Here is a 21098-nt window from a genome sequence, read left to right as displayed (position 1 = left end):
GGATTGTTCAGGGGTGCAGTTGTGTTTGAGTAACTGAGCTGGGGTCAGATTGTTTGATCTGTCCCGGCCACCCTATCGAGGGTATATATATGTCTGTACACATCTCCCCATAAAGAGTCGCACTTCACAGCCCTTTTTGGGGGGGGGCTCAGCCCTTCTCAGAACAGCCTTGTCTTTGTAAAGAGGTTCAGTATACAACTGGGGCCTAACATTTGTTTGGAAAGCTGGAGGCTTGTAGTACAGTGTGGTGGTGAGGGGCCACAGTGCAGCCAACACGCACTGTGAGATGCTAGGTCTATCTATGGTTCCCACCTTAACCGCAAGGGCCACGGGGTAAGGGAAGGTTAGGTAAAGTCAACAGGGTGCTGGCCGCCAGGAGTGGTGGGGACTGAGGCATATGGGGAGCCTGCATGATCTTTAGATGACATCCAGGTGGCAGACCAGGACAAGTCTGCGGCTTGCCAGTCGTGAGCTCAGGATCTTGCCCCAACACAGGGCCCAGCAGAGGGAAAGGAAAAGCTCTGAGGTCATTCCAGACACAAGATGGCTGACGCCCACGGTGGTTCCTCTTCACTGTCAGCGTGACTGGATTTAGAATCACCTAGGAGACACCCTCTGGATAGAGCTATGAGAACTTCCCAGAGGGCTTAATGGAAGGGAGACGACCTACCCTGAATGTGATAGTGTCACACTGTGGGTTGTGGTCCTGGGTTGGATAAAGAGAAACTGCTTCCTGACTGACTGTAATGTGAGCAACCACCTCGGGTTCCCACTGCTGTGCCTTCCCTGCCGTGATGGACTGTACCCTCAAACCAGGGGCCAAAATAACTGCTGGGGTGGTTTGAATGAATAAAGTTCTCTAAAGGCTTAGACACTTGGTCCCCAGTTGGTGATGCTATTTGTGGAGGTGATGGAGAGCCTTAGTGGGAAACAGAGCACTGGGGGGGGCAGCTTTGAGTGGAGCCTTGTCCCACTTCCTGTTGTCGCTCTCCGTTTCCTGTGTGTGGATAACAATGTGACCAGCCAGCTTCCTGCTCCTGCCATCATGCCTGCTGCCAAGTGTCTCTTATCATGATGAGCTCTATACTGGAACCATAAGCCAAAAGAAACCTTTTCTTGGGGCTAGAGAGATGGCTCAGTGGTTAAGAGCACTCACAGCTAATCTAAAGGACCCAGGTTCAATTCCTAGCACACACACCACAGCTCACAATTGTCTGTGACTCCAGTTCCGGGGAATCTGATGGCCTCTTCTGACTCTGCAGACCCCAGATGTGGTATATTCACATACATCCATGCAAAACACACGTGCACATAAAATGAAGATGAATAAAGCTTTAAAAACAAAGCAAAACAAAAAGCCCTTTCTTCTCTAAGTTGCTTTTGGTCATGGGATTCTCTCACAGTAACAGAAACATAATTACCAAAGTTGTTTTTGCCTAGTATTTTGTGGCTGCCATGAGAAAAATAACTGATACAGCCCTTTCCTCCAAAGGATGGGTCTAGACTGGTATTTAACATTAGGACATTTATTTTATGTCCCTTTTGTACAGGTCCCAGGGTCAGATGGGGGAAAGAAGACAAGGAAAGGGATTGCAATAAATAACATGGACAGACAGAACGCCCCTCTAAAACAGCTGAGGTTAAAAGGGGGTAGAGGGGAGCTGAAATATGGGCATGGTATGTTGACAAGGAGGAACAGCTGGGAAGGAGGGGGAGGCCAGACCCCCAGGACCTCACTATCTCCTGCCCTGCCCCTGCCTGCCCTCACCCCTACCACTTTCAAGAGGAAGGGAGCCCACAGCCAGTGGGGGCCAGCAAGGGTCCTGATGAGGGGGTAAGCCACAGGGCCAGCCCCCCAGCTTCACTTGACTCGGATTTCAGCATACTCAGCCAGTTCCTCTGTCAGGGTGTAGCTGTCCTTGGTGGGCTGTTTACCCAGGTCTGAGTGGGAGTAACTGAGGTCCAGCTCTGGGGGCTCCCCCCGAAGGCCCAGCAGCCTCCTCCCAGATCCCAGGCGCCTCTTGCTCTACGGAGGGGAGAAGACAGCCATCAGCAGAGTTCTTTCTGACTTCCTGGGGCGCTGGCACCCCTTTCTACAGGGCCACCAAATCAGGGAGTTCCACAGTCACAGAGTCCCATTCAGGGTGGGGGCCTTTGCGAGCACCAGCACCTACTAACACCGCTGTCTTCTGACTGCTAACCTTGACAACTGCCTGGGAATCCCAGGCTCCAGGAAGCCCTCTTTGAGAAAGTAACCTTAGGGTGCGGGATTTAACCCAGAACACCTCTCTAGATTATATCTTGGTGGGACCACCCTTTTGGGAAGTTTGCAAGTTGCCTGGTTCAATAAATCTTTATCTCTTTGGATATGGCATGAGGTCTCTCTCCTTAGCTGAGGAGATCCTGGGGTGCAACTCCCCACTTCCCCAACTCTCTACTTCTGCCTCCCACCCCACCAGCATTTGGACACACAGTAGGACAGTGGCCACAGACAGAAAAAAGGGGATCAGCGGAGGGACAGACTAGACAAGGCCAGGGCTGCTGAGCGAGGCTGGGATTAACCAAAGAGCACCACAGACGCCTGACTGGGACACACACACATGCACACCAGCCCCGAGGCCCAGCTAGGGCCCAGAGGTTGACACACTGAGGCCCCCGGAACCTACCTCCTGGGGCTCTCAGTGACTTTCCCGGGTAGAGACCTCTCTGGACTATTGAAGAAGGAAATGAAGTCACAGGCACAGGCCGGGAGGGCGAGGCTACCCAGGCCACACCTCTCCAGCCCTCTGGAGCCTCCAAGGTACCTCCTCCCCAAACTTCAGCCCCAAACCAGCCCTCCAAACACCCACCCTTGAGGTTGGCCTCCTTTCTGCCCTGGCTTCACCGGCCTCCCCCGCCCCACCGTCAAGCAACCTTGACATTGTGATGTTCCCTAGCTAACCGGGAGCCACAGTGATGTGGCTCTCACCTCATACTTATCAGGTGCCCCAGAGATTCGGAATTCGGGGCTGTACAGGACGTGAGGGTTGTCCCCCGCCGAGAAGCTGGAGCTCTCTGTGACGTTCTTTCTGCAGGGAGACGTGACACATCAGTTTTACCGGGGACTCCTGGGTCACCCTCTCCCCACACCTGAGTGACTCCCTCCCTAGCTGCTTCCAGGGTGCCTGGGCTTGCTCACAGGCGGAGAGCTTCAAGCACGCCAGGATGCTGCATCCCGGGGAGACTTTCCAGTACAGCATCTGTCCTGCCCACCCGTACAGAACTACCTGACTTGCTCACCCCAGCCTCCCACAGTCTCCCCCGACCCCGCCTGGAGTCTCCACATCTCCAGACCGTAGCCGGTACTCACTTTCTGCGGGTCTGGGTGATATAGCACACAATGGCGATCAGGATGGCAAAGGCGACCACGGCACCCACGGGGCCAATTTTAGCCCACATCAGTCGGTCTAGGGACAGAGAAGGGGCAAGAGCTCTCAGGACTATGGATAGACCTGAGGATGCTTGGGTTGTCAGGACATCCCAGGGAGTCAGAGACCAAACTTTTAGGCAGCCTTTGCTCACCGGATACAAAGTGAGCTTATTTTAGTACTAGAGTTTGAACTCCATGGCCGCCCAAGGAGTTGCTTGATCCTTGGGCCCCAGCCCTTCACTGGGGGATTCTAGGCAGGGGCTCTACCACTGAGCCACACCCCCAGCCCCTCACTGGGTGATTCTAGGCACATGCTCTACCCCAGAGCCACACCCCAGCCCCTCACTGGGGGATTCTAGGCAGGGACTCTACCCCCCCCCCCAGCCACTTGCAATCTTAGTAAGTTGCCTAAGCAGGCTTAGAACTCATAATCCTTTGACTCGGCCTCCCAATAGCTGAGTTGACAAGTCTGGATAACATCTTTTGCTATTTTATCAGCCTATGTGACTGGTCCATGCTCAGTGGCCTGGAGTAGGAGTGGGGAAGATCCAAGAGGCCCCCTCCTGCGGCTCCCACTCCCAGATCACATCACTCACGTGCTCCCTGGAAGGGCAACTCTAGGCTCTGGGTGCCGTAGAGGTTCCTGGAGGTGCAGATGACCCGGGGTGGGGCCTGGGCCTGCCCCCGTAGAGTAAGGATGCTGGTGAGCAGGAGGCCACTGCGTTCCGAGTACACGAACTCCCTCTCCGTCTCATTCACAGTCACATTCCGGGAAGGCAGCTCAAAGGCCACGGAGGGTTCTGGGTTCGATTTCACCACACACAGGCACTGCACTGTGTCTCTGGCCGCGGCACAGTGGGACTCCAGAAGGATTATGGGAGCAACTGCAAGATAAAAACCAAGGCTGAGGGTGAGATGGGGCCTCCAGAACTCATTGGTAGGGGCAAGTCCAGGGTGTCCAGAGGTGGGCAAGCTAGCTCTGTGTAGTCCTGGCCTAGAAACATGGACGCCCAATCCCTCTGTAACCCTGCCCACTACATGTTGTCCCTTCAGACTGAACACGATCCAGCAGCAACATGGGATTTCACAGCCCCTGGCAAAGTGTTTAGATTGTCCCTAAGCGCTGAAATCCACTAACCGGAGCTGGGTATGATAGTGCACACCTGCCTTTAATTCCAATACTGGTGAGGCAGAGGCAAGTGGACCTCTGTGAGTTTGAGGCCAGCCTGGCCTATTTAGAGAGTTCCAGGCCAGAAAGGGCTCCAGAGTGAGACCCTGTCTCAAACAGGCAAGTACACCAGTCTAAACCAACATCCCCACACTGTACACACCATCAGGCCTCCTGTGCTCCGTGACTGTCATGGGGAGGAGAGAGAGAGAGAGAGAGAGAGAGAGAGAGAGAGAGAGAGAGAGGAGTTTGAAAGGACAGGCACTTCAGAAGGACACTCGCTTCTCACTCTGCACATGATGGGAGATTATAGTCCATCTGACCCCTCCCACGCGCAAGTTCTCCCAATAGACACCTTACGTGGACCACCATGATACCTAAGGATTCTTCTTTGGAATCCGGACCCATACTAGCCCGAGTGTTTGAGGTGTTCCCTGTGAGACTTCCTGCCTCTACCTTTGAGGCGACTCCAGCCTTGATATGGGGACAGAACAGCCATGTTCTCCCACCTGCACTATCTCTGACCATGGACTCTCATCATGGCTGGGGTGATGTTTTCCAAGAGGGACCTATGGGCTCTGCCATTTGACCCCTCTAAGCTACAGTCTCCTTCGGCAGCTTTCCTCCCTCTCCCCTGGCCCTGATGATGCTCCTCAACTTGCTTCCTCACCTGGAGACTCTTTGAATCCTGATCCCCTTTTTCATTACCAACAACTCTCTCCACCCAAGGTTACATGGTTGAGCCTTGCTTCCATAGCTCTGATTACACATTTAGTCTAGGATGGTTTTTTCCTTTCATTTTTTTCAGAATAGAAGTTATATTAGAATATTGAGTAATGCTTTTTATTTGTTTATTTTCATCTTGTTTTGTTTTGAGACAGAGCCTTGTTATGTAACTCTGAATAGCCTGGAACTCTCTGTGGTTTTCCATCTCCCAAGTGCTGGGATTGCCAGGCTTGAGTCACCATGACCAGTTAAATGATGCAGACGGATCTCTGTGAGTCCGAGGCCAGCCTGGTCTATAGAGTGAGTTCCAGGACAGGCTCCAAAGCTACAGAGAAACCCTGTCGGGGGCATGGGGGGGGGGGGGGAGAACAAATACTAGAGGCCACCAATTGGCCACCAAGTCCCTGGAATCCTCCTGTCTCTGCTTCCAGTACTAAGATTGCAGGTGCCTGCCATCACACATGGCATTCTTCTTCTTCTTCTTTTTTCTTTTTACATGATGCATGTGATTTGAACTCAGGTCCTCAGGCTTGTACAGAAAGTATATAACACACAAAGCTATCTCCCCATCCCCTAAAGTATGCCTTTAAAACTATGCTCATCCAGGGCCTGGAGAAATGATTCAGTTAAGAGCAATGGCTGCTCTTCTATAGGTCCTGGGTTCAATTCCCAGCACTCACATGACAGCTCATAACTGTCTGTAACCCAAGTTCCAGGCGATCTAGTACCCTCACACACACATACATGTAGCAACCAATGTACATCAAATAAAAATAAAATAAATCATTAACAAAAGCCAAAGAATTAGAAAAAGAAAAAAACTATGTTCATCTGTCAAGAACTATCTGACACCTCTCTGCTGGTTCTAGACAAAGTGCTGGTACAGAGTGATTTCTAACCCAAATCTGTTCACACACACAAAAGACAAAGGACCATCAGCTCACTGACTCCGCCCATTCCCAAACCCAGAGGAGTGGATCAGTAACAACGATGGGCAGAAAGTCATAGGAGCAGATGGATCTGCACCAGAGATGGGTCCTTCCAGCTGGAGCCTCACTGCGCATGTCTCTAAACCGGCAATGCTACCACCGATAGGCCCCTTGCACACTCTGCTCGCTGTAATGCTGAGGAATGAGTGACACCGAACCTGAACTAAAGGAACGTTTCTGAAATGCTGGCGTTCAGGACATCACAGCCAACACACTGTTGACAAGTGCCCACTCCGGACGCCAGAGTGCCGGCACCCTAACTGTGTGTGTATTCAGTATCTGTTCGGCTCCTCAGAAGTTTCAGAATAACTGTATGAGCCTTTGGCATGAGTCAAACAACGGAGTCGTGGGGGTGCCTGGCTTTGGCAACGCAATTCTGCCATCTACTGGCTGTGTGTGGTCAGTGAGCCTTTGAAATGGGAAAGTAAAGATGGAGGGGAACTTTGGTTTTGGGGTTTGGGTTTTTTGAGTCAGAGTCCTGGGTACCCCAGTGTGATAGTGGTCAGCACTGTGAAATTACCTGGGCGGGAGTCTCAGTGAGGGCCTGTCTAGAGTAGGCTGGCCTGTGGGCATGACTGTGAAGATTCATTCTTCACAGTTCGTTGAAGAAGGATGACCCACTCTGAAAGCGAACAACATCGGTTCACGGGGTCATCCATGCCCTGACACACACTGAATGAACAGGAAAGAGAGAACTGAGCTTGGCGTTAACTCATCGCTCTCTGCTCTGGATGTGTCGGGACCAGCTCCTTCAAGTTCCTGTTAACATGATATTCCCGCAATGACCGGCTGTAGCCTGGAAACACAAGCTAAACAAACATGTCTCCCCTAACTTGCTTTCAGGGGAGCATTGTATCAACACCAAAAACAAAAGCAAAAACAAAACAACAACAAAAACAAACTAAGATACCCAGGCTGGCCTCGGGCTCCCTAGGTAGCCAAGAGTAACTTCTGATTCTTCTGCCTCTACCTCCTGACTGCTGGAATTAAGGGTGGGATGTCAAACTGCCTGGCTTATGCAGCACTGGGGATGCAACCCAGGGCTTCGTACATGCTCGCTAAGTGTGCTACCAACTGAGCTACATTCCCAGTCCCTGGAGAAGGAGAGGTGCTGTTAGCTCACAAGAGGCTTTGGGACTCCAAAGACAGGTAAACGAATGAGCGTGTATAAAGTTCTTGGTATCCCAGCCAAGTGCTCACATCTGTGTAGATAAAGCATCTAGCAGAGGAAGCACTCAAAGCTTTGGCTGCAGTCCCAGGCTTGAATTCCAAGGAAAAGCCAATGGGACAAGACAGTGATATCTAGGAATGCATTGAACACATTCCTTTCATCCTCAGTCATCTTAGCTATGAGGTGTTTTTGTTGTCTCTTTTTGCAGAAGGAGCTTTGGGGTGGGGGAGAAATGTGGCTTAGTGGTAGAGCCCCTGCCTAGAATCCCCCAGTGGGGGGCTGGGGGCATTGCTCAGTGGTAGAGCCCCTGCCTAGAATCCCCCAGTAGGGGGCTGGGGGCATTGCTCAGTGGTAGAGCCCCTGCCTAGAATCCCCCAGTGGGGGGCTAGGGGCATTGCTCAGTGGTAGAGCGGAAGGCCCAGGGGTTCAGGCTCAGCACTGTTAAAGAGGTACAGTTTAGAGGTCAGTTCTATGAGTCAGGCAAAGCTGTGGAAAAAGCCTGGGGACCTGGAAACAAGGAAATGGCGTCTGCTGTTGAGAAATTCTTGGAAAGCAGGAGGAAGAGGGGTCAAACCTGGGATTAGGCTGCTACCTCATGTAGTAAAGACAGGCATAGGGTTGGGCGGAGTGGGGGAAGTGGTCCACAGTGAGATCAGGCCAGGTGCTAGTTGGCAGCGTAATAATTACTTTCACTCTCAAGACATTAGCTTATACATGTGTCCTTAGCATTCCCCTGGCTGCGCTGTGTCTGCTAATAAGCTTGGCATCTCCCTGCCCCCATCCCCCGCACATTGCAAGAGCTCAGTCGGTGTGTAAGCTCAGGGCAGTGGAGCCTAGGCAGTGCAGAGTAGAGCAAGACTGCCTGGGTCCGAGTCTCAAAATTTGCTCTTTCTCAGCTGCATGGCCTTGGGCAAGTGTCCTAATCTCTCTGGGCCTCAGTTTCTTTCTCTGTAAGGTGGGCATTGATGTCACGAAGATGAAATAGGACCCTGCATAAAGCATCTCCAACAATGTCTGGTACCTAGCAATGCTCTCCAACGGACAAGTTCCAGAGTTCCCTTTTTAATTGTGCAGATGGGCAGTGACCACAAGATACTAAACCCCCTTGGTCCAAAGCTCCCCCCGCCCCACACTCCCAGGATGCTGTTAGCATGGATTCAGCTTCCCTGCTGTTCCCCATCCTTCTCAGGGACCAGGGTCAGGCAAAGCAGGCCCTGGTTGGGATGCATGGGGTCCTCCCAATCACCCAGGTGTCCCCTCTGAGCCCTGTGGTGGAAGCCGTGGGGGAGGGGCACTCACACTCCACAGACAGGTTGAAGGCAGTGGCCGTCTGGCCATACTGGTTCTCGGCCACACACCAGTACTCGCCATCATCCTCGGGTGTCACTGCAGGGAGTTCCAGCTGCAGCTGACTTTCATAGATGACCGTGGCCAGGATCTGCTTCTCTTTGAAGATGGTGAGAATGGGGTCCGGGTTGCTCTGTGTGGAGCACAGGATGGAGACAGTCTCCCCTTCTACGGCCACCACTGTTCCATTCACTGTGGGCTTCCAAGGTGCATCTGGGGGGAGACAAAATATCAGAACCCATGGGAACTCTTCTATTTGCTGGCCAGTTCCCACCACTAAATGTGACCTGTGACACCTCAGATCTACAACATCCAGTCTTGGCTATCTATTTACATAGATAGATACAGAGAGCCTGTCCCTTTTTAATTTTTTTTAAATGCTATTTATTTGTTCATTTGCTTTTGACACAGGCTCTTGCCCTAGCTGGCCTTTTACCTCACTATATAGTTCAGGCTGGCCTTGAACTCACGGCAATCCTCCTGCCTCAGCCTCCTAAATGTTGGAATTACATCTGTGGCCTGGGAGTTTGTCTTTGGATGCTAGCACTACCTACTCCTTCCCAGCAGTGCAGACTCGTGTCTTAACCCTGGGACTCACTTTTCCCATCTTGAAGATGAGCTTAGGAATTCCAGCTTCATAGAACAGGGGTGATCATCTAGCATGGGATGAGACCCTTACAAATGCCAGGCGCTGCCGAGCAAGGCCCTTGTGGGAAGGGGCTGCGTAAGGAAATCAGGCACATTTTCAGCCAGAGGACTTGGGCTTAAAAAACAAAAGCTTATGGAGGAGGAATCAGGGGGCCATGGTTCTAAGGAGGATGGGGAAGAAAGGCTTGAGGGAGCTGAGCAGAAGGCGTGGGGATGCCAGGGCAAAGAGCATGTGTATGAAGCAGCCAGGAAGTGCTGAGTGAACATTGGCTGGCACTGTCTTTATTATCCCCAGCCCTGGGCACTGTGCCCCAATACATATTTGTGAATGAATGAATGAATGAATGAAGACGTGCGCGAATGGCCTGTGCTTGCTTCTCAGCTGAGTGCCCCGCTCTAACGGTATCCATCTTCTATCACAACCAGGTCCACGCCATAGGCTGATTGACGCCTGGGGTCTCCTCAATCCTCCCATTAAACTACAACCAGGGCCACCCAGATGGCTCAGCCAGTAAGGAAGCTTGCAGTCAAGCCTGATGGATGACCTGAGCTGAATCTCTGGGACCCATACGATAGAAAACCAGGACTGAGCCTCCACACAACATCCTGGCATGTACAAGTCAGCACCGACCCCGCCCACGCACAAATAAAAATTAAATACGTGTTTAAAATTAAATTAAAATTAAATACGTTTAGCTGCAACTGTCCGTATTTTAAAATGCAAATAAGTTCCTGGTTTTTAAAGCTGGTCCCTCTGAGAGTGGAGCCTTGCCGATGTCTGTTCCCTGAAAGGGTATATGGGTGCCCCGGGTAGGGGAACTCACACATGACGCTCAACTCCACCGTGCGGTTGTCCTGGCCATAGGCATTCTCTGCCAGGCAGGCGTAGACGCCGTCCTCCCCTGGTGTCACCTCCTCCAGATCCAGGTACAGACTTTCAGCCACTGCCTCCCTCAACACCATCCCGTCCCTCATCCAAGTCAACAGAGGCAGCGGGTTGCTGTCAGCCCCACAGAGCAGGCTGACATGGGAGCCCTCAATGGCCTCCACAGACGAATTCATCTCCACAATCACTGGGGGGTCTGAGGCCCGGGATAAGGCAAAAGGTCAGGGTCAGATCCGGACCCCTCCACCAGTCCGGGCCCCGCCCCCAGATCCCACCTTACAGGCCCCTTCTTCGGTTCCTACACCTTCCGGACCCACCAACCAGACCTAACTCCACCCCAGACCCTCATCCCTCCCAGCCTGCTCAAACAGCCTGGGTCCCGCCCCAAACCCTACCCTCCAGGTCCCACCCACCAGACAGGTCCCACCTCAATACACCGCCCACCAACAAGGCTCCGCCCTAGTCCACACCCAAACAAGCCCCTCTCACATTCTCCCTCCCCGGCCACTCCCCCGTCCCGTCTCTTCCAGGCCCCGCCCCTGCCCCCACCCGCACCCAGGCTCACACTTGACATCCAGGCTGGCGTAGCCCTCGAACTGCAAGGTGGTATTGGGGAAGGCGGCTTGGCAGCCCAACCGGTGGCCGTTAGCCTCTCTAGTGGGCACGAAGTGAAGCAGCGACACCAGGACCCAGGTGCCTTCATCCTCACGCAGCCGACCCAGAACAGTGGGCTCCCCCAGTCCCTCGTGACCCAGCCAGCTTAGCTCCGGGCGCAGCTCCGGGCAGTTGTCTGGCACCATACAACTGACCTCTACTTCACTTCCGGCCACCACCTCTGGGGGCACCACGATATTGGGGGTGTCTGTGTATGAGGTAGAGAAAAAGGAGGGTTCTGGAAACAGTCTCAGGCTGAAGTCATACCCGCCTTATCCGGCTCCACTCCTGGGACTTTATCCCCCAGTGCCCCACAACTACACTCTCCCAGGGTGTTGGTCACTTTCCTACCCCACCACCCCGGCCCTAGGCACTTCACAGAGCATATCAGGACCCTAGAATAAAGCTACAGCAGGTACTAAAAGGGCGCTATTGTTATGCCCACTTTGCGTATGAAGACGCTGAGGCCACTGCTATGGCAGCATAAAATTGGGCTTCAGACTTTGTCCCCTGCTTCGGTGGCATCTGTAGATTCTATTTCATTAGATTCCTCTCTGGTTTCTGTATGCATCCCCTACCTGAGCTGCTGGGTGGGGGAGGGGGGAGCAGTTGGCAGGGTGCTGTGCATATGTGTGAGAATATGATATTGTCCTGGTTGGTTTTGTGTCAACTTGAGTCAGCTGGGAAGAGGACTCTCAGATGAGAAAATGGCTCTGTCGGATGGGCCTGCAGGTAAGTCTGTGAAGCTTTTTCTGATTAACAATTGGTGCGGGAGGATTTTGCCACTGTGGGCTGTAGCGTCTTTGGGCAAGCGTCTGGAAGGTACAAGAAAAGCTGCCGTGTGTGAGACTGAGGAGCAAGCCGGTAAGCAGCAATCCTCTGTGGTCTCGGCTTCAGTTCCTGCCTCCAGGAGGCCTGGAGCCCCTGCTCTGGCTTCCCGCAATGGTGAACTCTGACCTGACATCAACTGTAACACCCTCCGCCCTCCCGTGGTGCTTTTGATCCCTGTGTTTATCACAGCAATAGAAAGCACATTAAGACAGGTATATTATAGGGGCAGGGAGCTGGCCTGTTTTGTGGGCCTATGTGCATGATTTGAGTGTGTGAAAAATGGATACTCTAGTGTGCTGTGTGTGTGTGTGTGTGGCGTGGCCCCTTTCTGTGTTAGGGCTACCCACAAAGACCAAATGCTGCTGGGAAACTTAACCTAAGATCTCTAATTAGGGGGACCTCTCATAAATCGGGCAGTGGGAGTCCCTGAAGCCAGGCAGGGGCCTCTGTTTTAATTACCAAACCTGGCCATAGCTACCAGCAGATGGTTTTCCCTTTTCTTTCTCTCGTTTTCTCCTCCACAGTTTTGAGGCTTGACCTCGTGCATGTGGTCAACACTCCACCACAGAGCTACATCCTTGATCTGTGTTGTCAGACTTAGGGGCAAGCACCACCATCCACTGAGTTATTTTGCAATCCCACCTGCCTCCCTCTGTTGTATTAGGAATAGAACCATGCAAGGCAAGTACAAGAATTCAGCTGTTAACTCCAAACCTCTGGTGTTGGTTTCTATGGCAAACAGCATGCTTGACAGCAATGGTCCTGCATTTACCAGCCAGAGATTAGATCTGGTACTGTAAACAGCTCCCAGCCTTCAAACCATGCACCCCCTGCTGTGCCTGCTGATCTTTGTTCCACTTCACACGAGGAAACCAAGGCCCAGAAAACTTAATTGAGGTGCCCAAAGTCATCCAACTAAAGCAGGCATCTAGAGGCCTTACCCCTGACCCCAGGTCCCCTCTGTCTTTAGCTCTAGATGTCTCTGGAAGAATAAGAGCAGCCTCAGAGGGCAGCCAGACTACTCAGGGCCCAATTTGTTTATGGCTGTCATCCATGTGACCCACGTGGGCATTGGGGTTTGCACCCAGTTAAATCGACCTCTTTTGGGTCCTGCATTCAGAACTGGCGGCTCAGGGGCTGAGGAGGCCCACCTGTTCCTCCCTCTCCCAGCCAGCCTTGCTGTAGCCCCTCAGAAGCCACCCAACCCTGGGGGACCAACTCACTGATGATGTCCAGAACGCTGTGCTCTGAGAAGGTGTACTGGTTGTAGCCGCCCAGGTCCCCTCGGAAATAGTATTTGCCCCCCAGCTCGGGGCTGAGTGTGCTGAGAAGCAAGGTGCAGTTACGGAGACCCAGGTCTCCCAACAGTCGGCTGCGTCCCTGGAAGCTCTCGTGGACCACTTGTGTGCGGGACTTGAAGACCACCGGTGGGTAGTTCTTAGGGTAGGGACTGTTGAAGTACCAGACGCCGTGTACCACAGCGGGTCGGAGCTCATCGGGGAAGTCAAAACGGCACGGGATGGAGACACATGTGCCCTCGAAGGCTGAGATGGACGAGGGCATCCAGGCACCCCAGTGACCTCCTCGAGAAGCTATAGGTGGCGGGGGCGGGGGGGGAGCACAGAAGCTGAGGGAGAGCCCACCCATTATCTCCAATAGTGCCCAACATGGACCACTTGGCTGGGATGTTGGGGCTGGGACATGTCTCCCCAGCCATTACCTGAGATCATTATCCAAAACAGAGGCAGCGTGGTGAGAAATATCATCGTGTCCAGCAAGTGAGCGAGCTAGGGCTGAAGAAGAACGAGATTGAGTTTTTGGCATTGTTGTTTGTTTGTTTTTCTGAGACAGTTTCTCCTGGAACTTACTCTGTAGACCAGGCTGTCCTCTAACTCACAGAGATCCACCTGCTTCTGCCACCACCACCCAGCTAAGAGTGACTTTTAAAAGAGCCACAGAAGCCAGGCGGTAGTGGCACATGCCTTTCCTCCCAGCACTCAGGAGGCAGAGGCAGGTTGATCTCTGTGAGTTCAAAGCCAGCCTAATCTACAAAGCTACAAAGAAACCCTGTCCTGAAAAAAAATGGCAGGGGCACAAAAGGGGGGACCTGGGCCAAGGCTATCTGCTGTTGCCATTTATAAATGCCAGACCTCACTGCCTCGTTCTACAATGATCTCCCACATTCTGCTAGTCTGGGTGGGGTGCCACAAGCCAAGCTCAGCTCCCAGACTTGAAAGTTAAGCAAGCTGCCTGACGTTACCCAGCTCAAGCAGGGGCCCAGACACCTCATTCCTGACTCCATTTCTCCCCCAGATGTCTCCAGAATAATAGGAATAATCGGAATAATTGCTCTTCAGTGGGCAGCTAGATCATTTAGGGCTCCGTCTGTCTCATGTCTGCCATTCTCATAGCTCAACTCTGGTCTCTTTGAGATAGGTACAATTACTGGTCACATCCAAAATCCAGAGGGGTACAAAGCTTGCCCAAGGTCACACCACAGTTGGTCTGCAGACTTAGTGGCCAAGCTGTGCTGTCTCTGGGTGGTAGTGGTAAGTTAACAGTGATCTAAGCACCATCGTCCTGCTTCTCCACCTCCCAGAGAGTTTCTAGGCAAAGACAGAGCCAACACTCCTTCTGCGGTAAGAAGCGGGGTGTCAGGCTTAACAAAACATTGGTATTTTAGCCCTTACCTCAGTCTCCCTGAGTTGAGAATATCTCCTGATTCCACTTGAGATGGTCAGTCAGCCTAGAACACTAGTCAGACACGAGTTAGGGGGTAAGAACCCGAGCGCCCATCACCCCTGTTCTTCCGTGTGTATTATGGGTTGTGTCCTGTTGTAAGAAGAACCTTGTGGTCTCTGGTACCCATGGATACCCGGGATGCTCCCACACAGCCTCAAAGATACTGCCCCATAACAACACCCCACCAAAGCTGGGGTGTGGGAGAGCTGGAGAGGGGAAGGGAGTGGTAGCTCTGGGCTGGGGAGAGCAGAGTATGGTGAGTGGGGTGAAGGAGCAGATGAGGCCTGGGGGTGGCAGGCAGGGACCCGGTACCATCAATGACTCGGTTTCACAACATCAGCATTCCCAGCATGCCGTGTGAATTCCTGCCGCCCTCTCCCACCCGCAGCAGGCCCCGGGTGTCCCCACCCTCACCAGAGGCCAGTGGCCAATACAAAAGGGCCCTGTTCCCTTGGGGGTGTGGGTGCCCCATCCTAGGGACCTCCTGAGGGTAGGTGGGGCATGAGTGAGAACTTGGTGGCTCCTGATTGAGCTCTATGAGGGGCCAGAGGGGCCAGAGGTGATGGCCCCTTGGTACCCCCGCTGCTCTGTGGGTCGTTTGGGACTGGAGCCAGGATGTTGAAGTGGCTGCTTCTCCACCCTGCCTCCCCCCCAACCCGGCCTTGACTGCCCTCTTCCCACTGATGCAGATGTGCAGCCAGAAACAGGCAAACGCTAGTAGGAAATGTAGCAGCCAGCAAGAACAGACTCACACAATGGCGATTCGGAGATTCGTGAGGACACAACCCCACCCCGAGACCCTGTTTCTACAGAGAAGCGGCTGTGCACCGGCAATGCAGAGACCACCTGACTGCCCTCGGTCTTCGACACACACATCTGGGCAGTCATGCTCTAACTGTCACGCTCACAAGTCACAAGGACCTGCACACACACTGAGGTGTGACTACGGAGCTCTCCACCTAAGGGCACAGTGCAGCTGTGGCTGGAAGGACCTGGAGGTACCCAGAGGTGAGAACCAACCAATGAATGTAAGCAGATGGGTGATATGGGAGCGCACTACTGGGGCAAACTGTGGTCTTGGGGTGTTAGGACGATGATTTGGAGTTTTCTAAAGAATCTAGTATTTGTAAAACAAATAGATCCCACATCTGTAGTGTTAAATTTCCAGCGAAGAAGCCAGGCATAGTGACAGCACACCCACCTGTCATCCCAGAACACAGGAAAGGAGGCAGGAGGATCAGAAGTTTAAAACCAGCCTGGGCTCCCTTAGCAAGTTGGAGGTTAGTTAGCCTGGGCGACGCATGGCCCCATTTCAACAAACAGAAAGAAACCCAAGGAAGGGGTGGAGATGGGGGGGGGGAACCACACCTGCAAATCTCTTTAGAGAAGTATAATGAAAAAGAGTCAAGGCGCACTAATACAGATGGCTCCACGCGGGAGGCGGACACGCACACTCACCCTCTCACCCCCGTCGTGGACCCAGATATTCACAGCCTGCTGGCTTCAAGTGTCTGATGGCTCTACAACCTTCCCTTTTCCCCCCAGCCCAGATCACTCTACCGTTACTCCCAATTTTGGGAACCACAGAGGAGTTGGCACTGCGGAAGCCACCTCCATCATGAGGTGTGCCCATGATTGAGGTCCCCTTGTCTCTTCTTCCCAATGCCCTGTTGCTGTCTCCACCCCACCACCGTCTCCGTTAAGATCTCAGTCCGTTCCAAAGCGACACGCTGCCCCATTCCAAATGAGTGACCCTCCAGTTCACAGTGACACTCCTCGGCTTCTTGGCGTACCTGGCCTTGCACATGCCCTGGCCATGCCAATGCTCCCGACCCCCTGGGGCGGTTTGCCCCTCCTTCGTCTTAGCCGTCTCTACTTCAGTACTCACTTGAATGGTCTGACTTCTGCGCCCTCTGCTCCTCTGGCCCAGCTCACACACTGTCCCTCGGCTTCCCAGGGTCTAGGCCCCCACTTGCCAGCCCCTCCTCTCCCCCCCGGGTGCCAGGGGCCGCCTGCCTCCAGGGCCCAGCTCCTCCCTGCCCTCGGGGGAGGGGGGTACAAAGGGGCCCTTGTCACCACAAAGCTTGGACCAGGCAGCCCGACGCCTGGGTCCTACTAGCTCCTTCCTAGAGAAAATGGGGGTCTGCCTGCCTTCCTCTTCCCCCTTCCTCTATGAGCATATACCCTAATTTTGGGCTTGGGGAGGTAAGAGTGGCCTCATGTTTCTGAAAGTTCCTGGCTGAAAGGTGGAACCTGTTGTCTTCGAGGAATTGGTAGCAACATTAAGTGTGATGTTGGTCCCAAAGGACCAGTAGAGAGAAATTGGTCTCCAGGAGGAGGAGGAGGCACGCCCTCTCCCCGTTTGGCTCCAGAATCACCTCCACCATACTGAGTCCCCTCCATGGGGTGCTTCCCTTCCTGGTCTGTTTTCTCCTTGCCCCTTCTTGTCCTTCTTCAATGACCTTAGCCTCTGTCCCCTGGTGAGATCACCACCTTCCTCTGGTGAGATCGCCACCTTTCCCTGGTGAGAATAAGGGCTGTCTGTGTCGTTCTGAGTCTCCAGCGGCTCAAAAGGTGCTTGCATATATTCTGCTAATGCCCTGTGGCGTTTGGGACTCAGGTTATTCTTGACCCTCCTTGCTGGAGAGCTGTCCCCGCCTCATCCTTCCTGACCCAAGCCCTGCTCCCCAGGACTTAACGCTGGAGGCAGTGGCTCCTGCTCTTTAAAGTCACATTTATTGATTTGCTTATTTTCGATTTGTTGTGTGTTTTGTCTGTGCATTGCTTGCCTGTGTGGTGCTCATAGAAGTCCCATGAGGATCCCCTGGATCTGGAGTTCCAGACGGTTGTTTGCTACCATGTGGGTGCTGGGACTTGAACCCAGGTCCTCTGGAAGAGCAGCAGGTGCTCTTACCTGCTGAGCCATCTCTACAGCTCCTACTTTATTTATTTATTTAGTGTATGTGTGTGGATTTGTAAATGTACCTCAGCTGGATGTGGAGGACAATCTGTAGGAGCTGGTTCTCTCCTTTTATCATGGAGGATGGAGGTCCCAGGGGTCCACCTCGGGTCATCAGGCTTGGCATTAAACACTGCTACCCACTGACCTATCTTGCTGGCCCACTCCTCTTTTTTTTTTTTTTTCAATTTGTTCTTAAAGGCTGTCTTGATGTATACAGGCTGACCTCCAGCTCACTATGTAGCCCAGGCTAGTCTTGAATACCACATGCCCAAGTCTCCGGAGTGCTGGTGTTATAGGTGTGTGCCACCACATCTGGCCCCTGCCCTCCATTCAAAAACTGTCCTTTCTTCCCATAGAACTCAACATGACTGAAGCTGGCCACTTTGCCCTTCAGAATGCTGTCTGGTCCCTAACCCTACCTTGCCTTCTCATGTAGCCAGGAGCTCTGAAGAGAGCAGACTTGCCACAGAAGCCTGCCTGTGGATTTGTTTGGGATCTTTAAAAACAAGTTTTTTGTGCACACAGAGCCACGTTAGCTCTTTGAGCTGGGTGAGGACCCTCTAGGGTGGAGTCCACAATGGTCCTGAATCAAGCATGAGCTTTGCAAAGTGGGCAGGGTGGTTGAGATGGCAGGACACTGCCCTGCAGAGGCCAGAGCAGGTGAGGGGTGTGGTGTGCGGGAGGAGGAGTCCTTTTCTCCAGGAGTGAGGGCAGGGAAATCCCTTAGAATAGGGAGCAAGTCGGGAGTTAGGGAGACTGGGATTGGGGGTGCCACCCCCACCTCAGGCTTCATGACGTCAGGCTCTACCCGTGCCTTTCCCAGTCTGAGACAATGGTCTATTGAAAGTGGGGCGGGGCTTGGAAGCCTAGGTTCCGGAGAAGAGAGAGCCCTGGTGCCTGGACTCTGAGGGTAGATATGAAGATTCCGGGGTGCCCTGGCCACAGATGTCTAACCACAGCAGTGCCACTGAGTTGGTGTTCCTGTGCAGAGGGGGGTGGTCTGTCAGCTTCGGGTGTTCAGAGGCAGTCCCCAGAGAAGGGAAATGGGCAGGTGAGTGCCACTGAGAGAGTCTTTTGTTGAGCCAGGGGACTGGGCACCCACCCATAAGGGAGGAGCAGATGGAGTGAGAGCCAGAGAGGGGCTGGGTAAAGGGGCTACCTGTCACACAGATCAGCTGAAGACTTCAAGAAAGCAGGTTTTCAGTCTTCAAGGGCTGGGGCCGAATTTCTAAACTAGAATGTCTTATGCCACATCCTTTCAGCATCAATTTCAGAATCAAGTTGCCAGCAGGGTTACTTCCTATTGAGCTTAGAGAAAAGGTTCTGCTGCAGTCCCCCAGTTCCCTAGCCCCCCAGCCCCCCAGCCCCCCCAACCCCTCCTCCTCCCAGCCTGGGACTTGGAGCTTTGCATATTCACACGGAATTCTACCTGGATCTGTCTTTGTTCAAATCTCTGCTTTTGCCAAGACACCAATCATGTTGGATTGAAGCCCACCATTATGATTTCTTCTTAACTGTTACCTTCGGTAAAGACCTACCACCAAAGCCAGGTGTCATGACACACACCTGTAATTCCAGCACTTGAGAGGTGGAGGCAGGAGGATCAATAAATTCAAGGTCATTCTCAGCTACATTAGACCCTGTCTTTTCTTCCCTCCCTCAAGAAAGACCCCATCTCTAACTAAGGTCACATTCTGAGGAACTGAGGTTTAAGACATCAGTATATAAATGGGGACGGACATAGAAATTTTGTATAGTGTAATGATTTTTGCTTGTTAGCCCAATTTTATCCAAAATAGCATGCAAACTAGAGAAGACACCTCCAAATGTGTAGTGCTGTTAGTTTCTTCATCTCCTGGCGCTGTCTTCCGCCAGGGCCTGGGCTTAGCCAGCCCAGAGTTCCTTTGTTGCTCTTAGTTAAGACTGGCTATTTCCTGCCAAGGGTTATCACAGTGTGGTTCTCAGGTCAGCAGCAGCTACAGGGCTGTGTCCTGTAGCAAGTCAAGAGACTACAGTTCAGTTGGTAGAGCGCTTGCCTACCTTGTATCAAGCCTGGTGTTTGAGTCCCAGCACCACATATACTGGGTATACGAGGTATACTGTCATATGTCTATAATTTAAACACTCAGAAGGTAGAGGACGGTGGATCGGAAGTTCAAGATGGTCCTCGCCGACCTAGTCCAAGACCAAATTTGGCTACCAGAGACCTTGTCTCAAAAAAGGAGGCAAGAGATGGAGAGATTAAGATGGGGAGTGAAGTTGGGCAGTAGTGGTGCACGCCTTTAATCCCAGCATTTCGGAGGCAGAAGCAGGTGAATCCCTGTGAGTTGGAGGCCAGCCTGGTATACATAGCAAGTTGCAAGTCAGCCAGGGCTACTCAGTGAGACTTTTTCTCAAAAGCAAATATTGCTAGGTCTAGTCTGTCTGCTGAGTGGAAAGCCCCGGGGATGGGGCTCAGCAGTGTGCACTTGAATAGGCTTGCATAGGATCCACCTGATGCATTCTAAAGTTTTTGTTGGTGGTGGCTTTTTGGTTTTTCAAAACAGAACTTCTCTGAATAGCCCTGGCTGTCCTGGAACTCTCTCTGTAGATCAGACTGGCCTTGAACTCACAGAGATCTGCCTGTCCCTGCCTGCCCTCCCAAGTGATCGGATCAAAAGTGTGTACCACCACAAAGAGCTTGCACACACACTAAAGTTGTAATCCCTCTGCTTCTGGTGCCACGCTCTAGGACCTTTTGGAGAGATGTATCCAAAAGTGAGAGAAGGGTTCCCAGAGCTGTTCCCTGTAATCAGCACGGCTACAGGGTAGTTACTTTTTTGCCAATGTAGCAAAACGCCCTTGGAAACAGCTAAAAGGAGGAAGAATGTGTTTCAGCTTATGGGTCCAACCATTCCTGTAGTGGTCAGTTGCCTCCATCAGGCACAGTGGGCCTCAGGCAAAGCATCATGGCAGGAGTGGACACTTGCTTCCAGCACGGAGCCAGAAAGCAGAAAGCGAAATAGATGCCCTCTTGAAGCTTCAAAGGCACACCTCCACTAATCTGTATTTTTAATTTTTTAGGCAGTGGGAAAGCTTTTAAAGGCCAGTTACATTTGGCCACAAGTAAGAACAGAACTAATTCAGGATGTTCCAGGTGCAGGGCAGAGTGCCAACTCTGCCAAGGGACTGTCTTGGTTGTAAGGAAACTGGTCATTTTGGTGGTCTCGGTGAGGAGCCGGTGATGTACCAGATCCACTGACACAGACTTATTATCGACAGCAGCATACAGGCCAACAACTTGTCCCAGCATCGCAGCCGTCAGCACCCCTCACTTCTGCTCCTCCAGCCTTCTTGGGTGCACAAGCTAATTTACTTGGACCTCGGCTTCCTCTTTCTTCGCTTGAGCTTCAGTTTGCGCATGCGCTTTTTCCTCCCCTTCGCTCTCTTGGCACAGGAGTTTCAAGGAAGATGTTGCCAAGGCTGAGACTTTCTTTTTATTTTTATTTGCTCTATCTGTGTGTGTGTGTGTGTGTGTGTGTGTGTGTGTGTCTCAGTCATATAACCAGGGGCTATGATGTCATTG

The 21098-nt window shown here is 52.5% G+C and overlaps 1 protein-coding gene across 3 annotated transcripts; it reads right to left on the bottom strand.

Moving 5' to 3' along the window:
- Window positions 1-1505: 1505 nt before the first annotated feature.
- On the bottom strand, window positions 1506-16550 carry Mag (myelin associated glycoprotein). 3 transcript variants are annotated; one of them, XM_087906535.1, is made up of 12 exons: window positions 16460-16550; window positions 14520-14583; window positions 13550-13622; window positions 13053-13421; window positions 10910-11206; window positions 10283-10540; window positions 8763-9023; window positions 4006-4293; window positions 3350-3446; window positions 2969-3068; window positions 2667-2711; window positions 1889-2026 (listed from the first exon to the last, which is right to left on the bottom strand). In XM_087906535.1, the coding sequence occupies exons 3-11, from the start codon at window positions 13593-13595 to the stop codon at window positions 2679-2681; spliced, it is 1749 nt and encodes a 582-aa protein (XP_087762661.1). In that variant the 5' UTR covers window positions 13596-13622; window positions 14520-14583; window positions 16460-16550; the 3' UTR covers window positions 1889-2026; window positions 2667-2678. The 3 variants fall into 3 exon arrangements, with proteins under 3 accessions (XP_087762657.1, XP_087762658.1, XP_087762661.1); XM_087906531.1 differs by lacking the exon at window positions 2667-2711 and having other exon boundaries at window positions 1506-2026; XM_087906532.1 differs by lacking the exons at window positions 2667-2711; window positions 16460-16550 and adding an exon at window positions 16365-16454 and having other exon boundaries at window positions 1506-2026.
- Between the last annotated feature and the right edge of the window lie 4548 nt (window positions 16551-21098).

This window comes from Myodes glareolus, chromosome 1, assembly GCF_982192425.1.
Source record: "Myodes glareolus chromosome 1, mMyoGla1.1, whole genome shotgun sequence".
NCBI classification, from domain to species: domain Eukaryota; kingdom Metazoa; phylum Chordata; class Mammalia; order Rodentia; family Cricetidae; genus Myodes; species Myodes glareolus.
The sequence above is the reverse complement of the archived record's forward strand: the minus strand, read 5'-3'. Positions and strand labels throughout refer to the sequence as shown.

Bases quoted from the DNA above. Each gene is read 5' to 3' on its own strand.
- Mag (XM_087906531.1), bottom strand. From the start codon at position 13,595: ATGATATTTCTCACCACGCTGCCTCTGTTTTGGATAATGATCTCAG. The intron at 13,422-13,549 runs GTAATGGCTGGG...CGCCACCTATAG, and splicing joins GTTTTGGATAATGATCTCAG to CTTCTCGAGGAGGTCACTGG. The intron at 3,069-3,349 runs GTGAGTACCGGC...GTCTCCCTGCAG, and splicing joins ATCACCCAGACCCGCAGAAA to AAAGAACGTCACAGAGAGCT.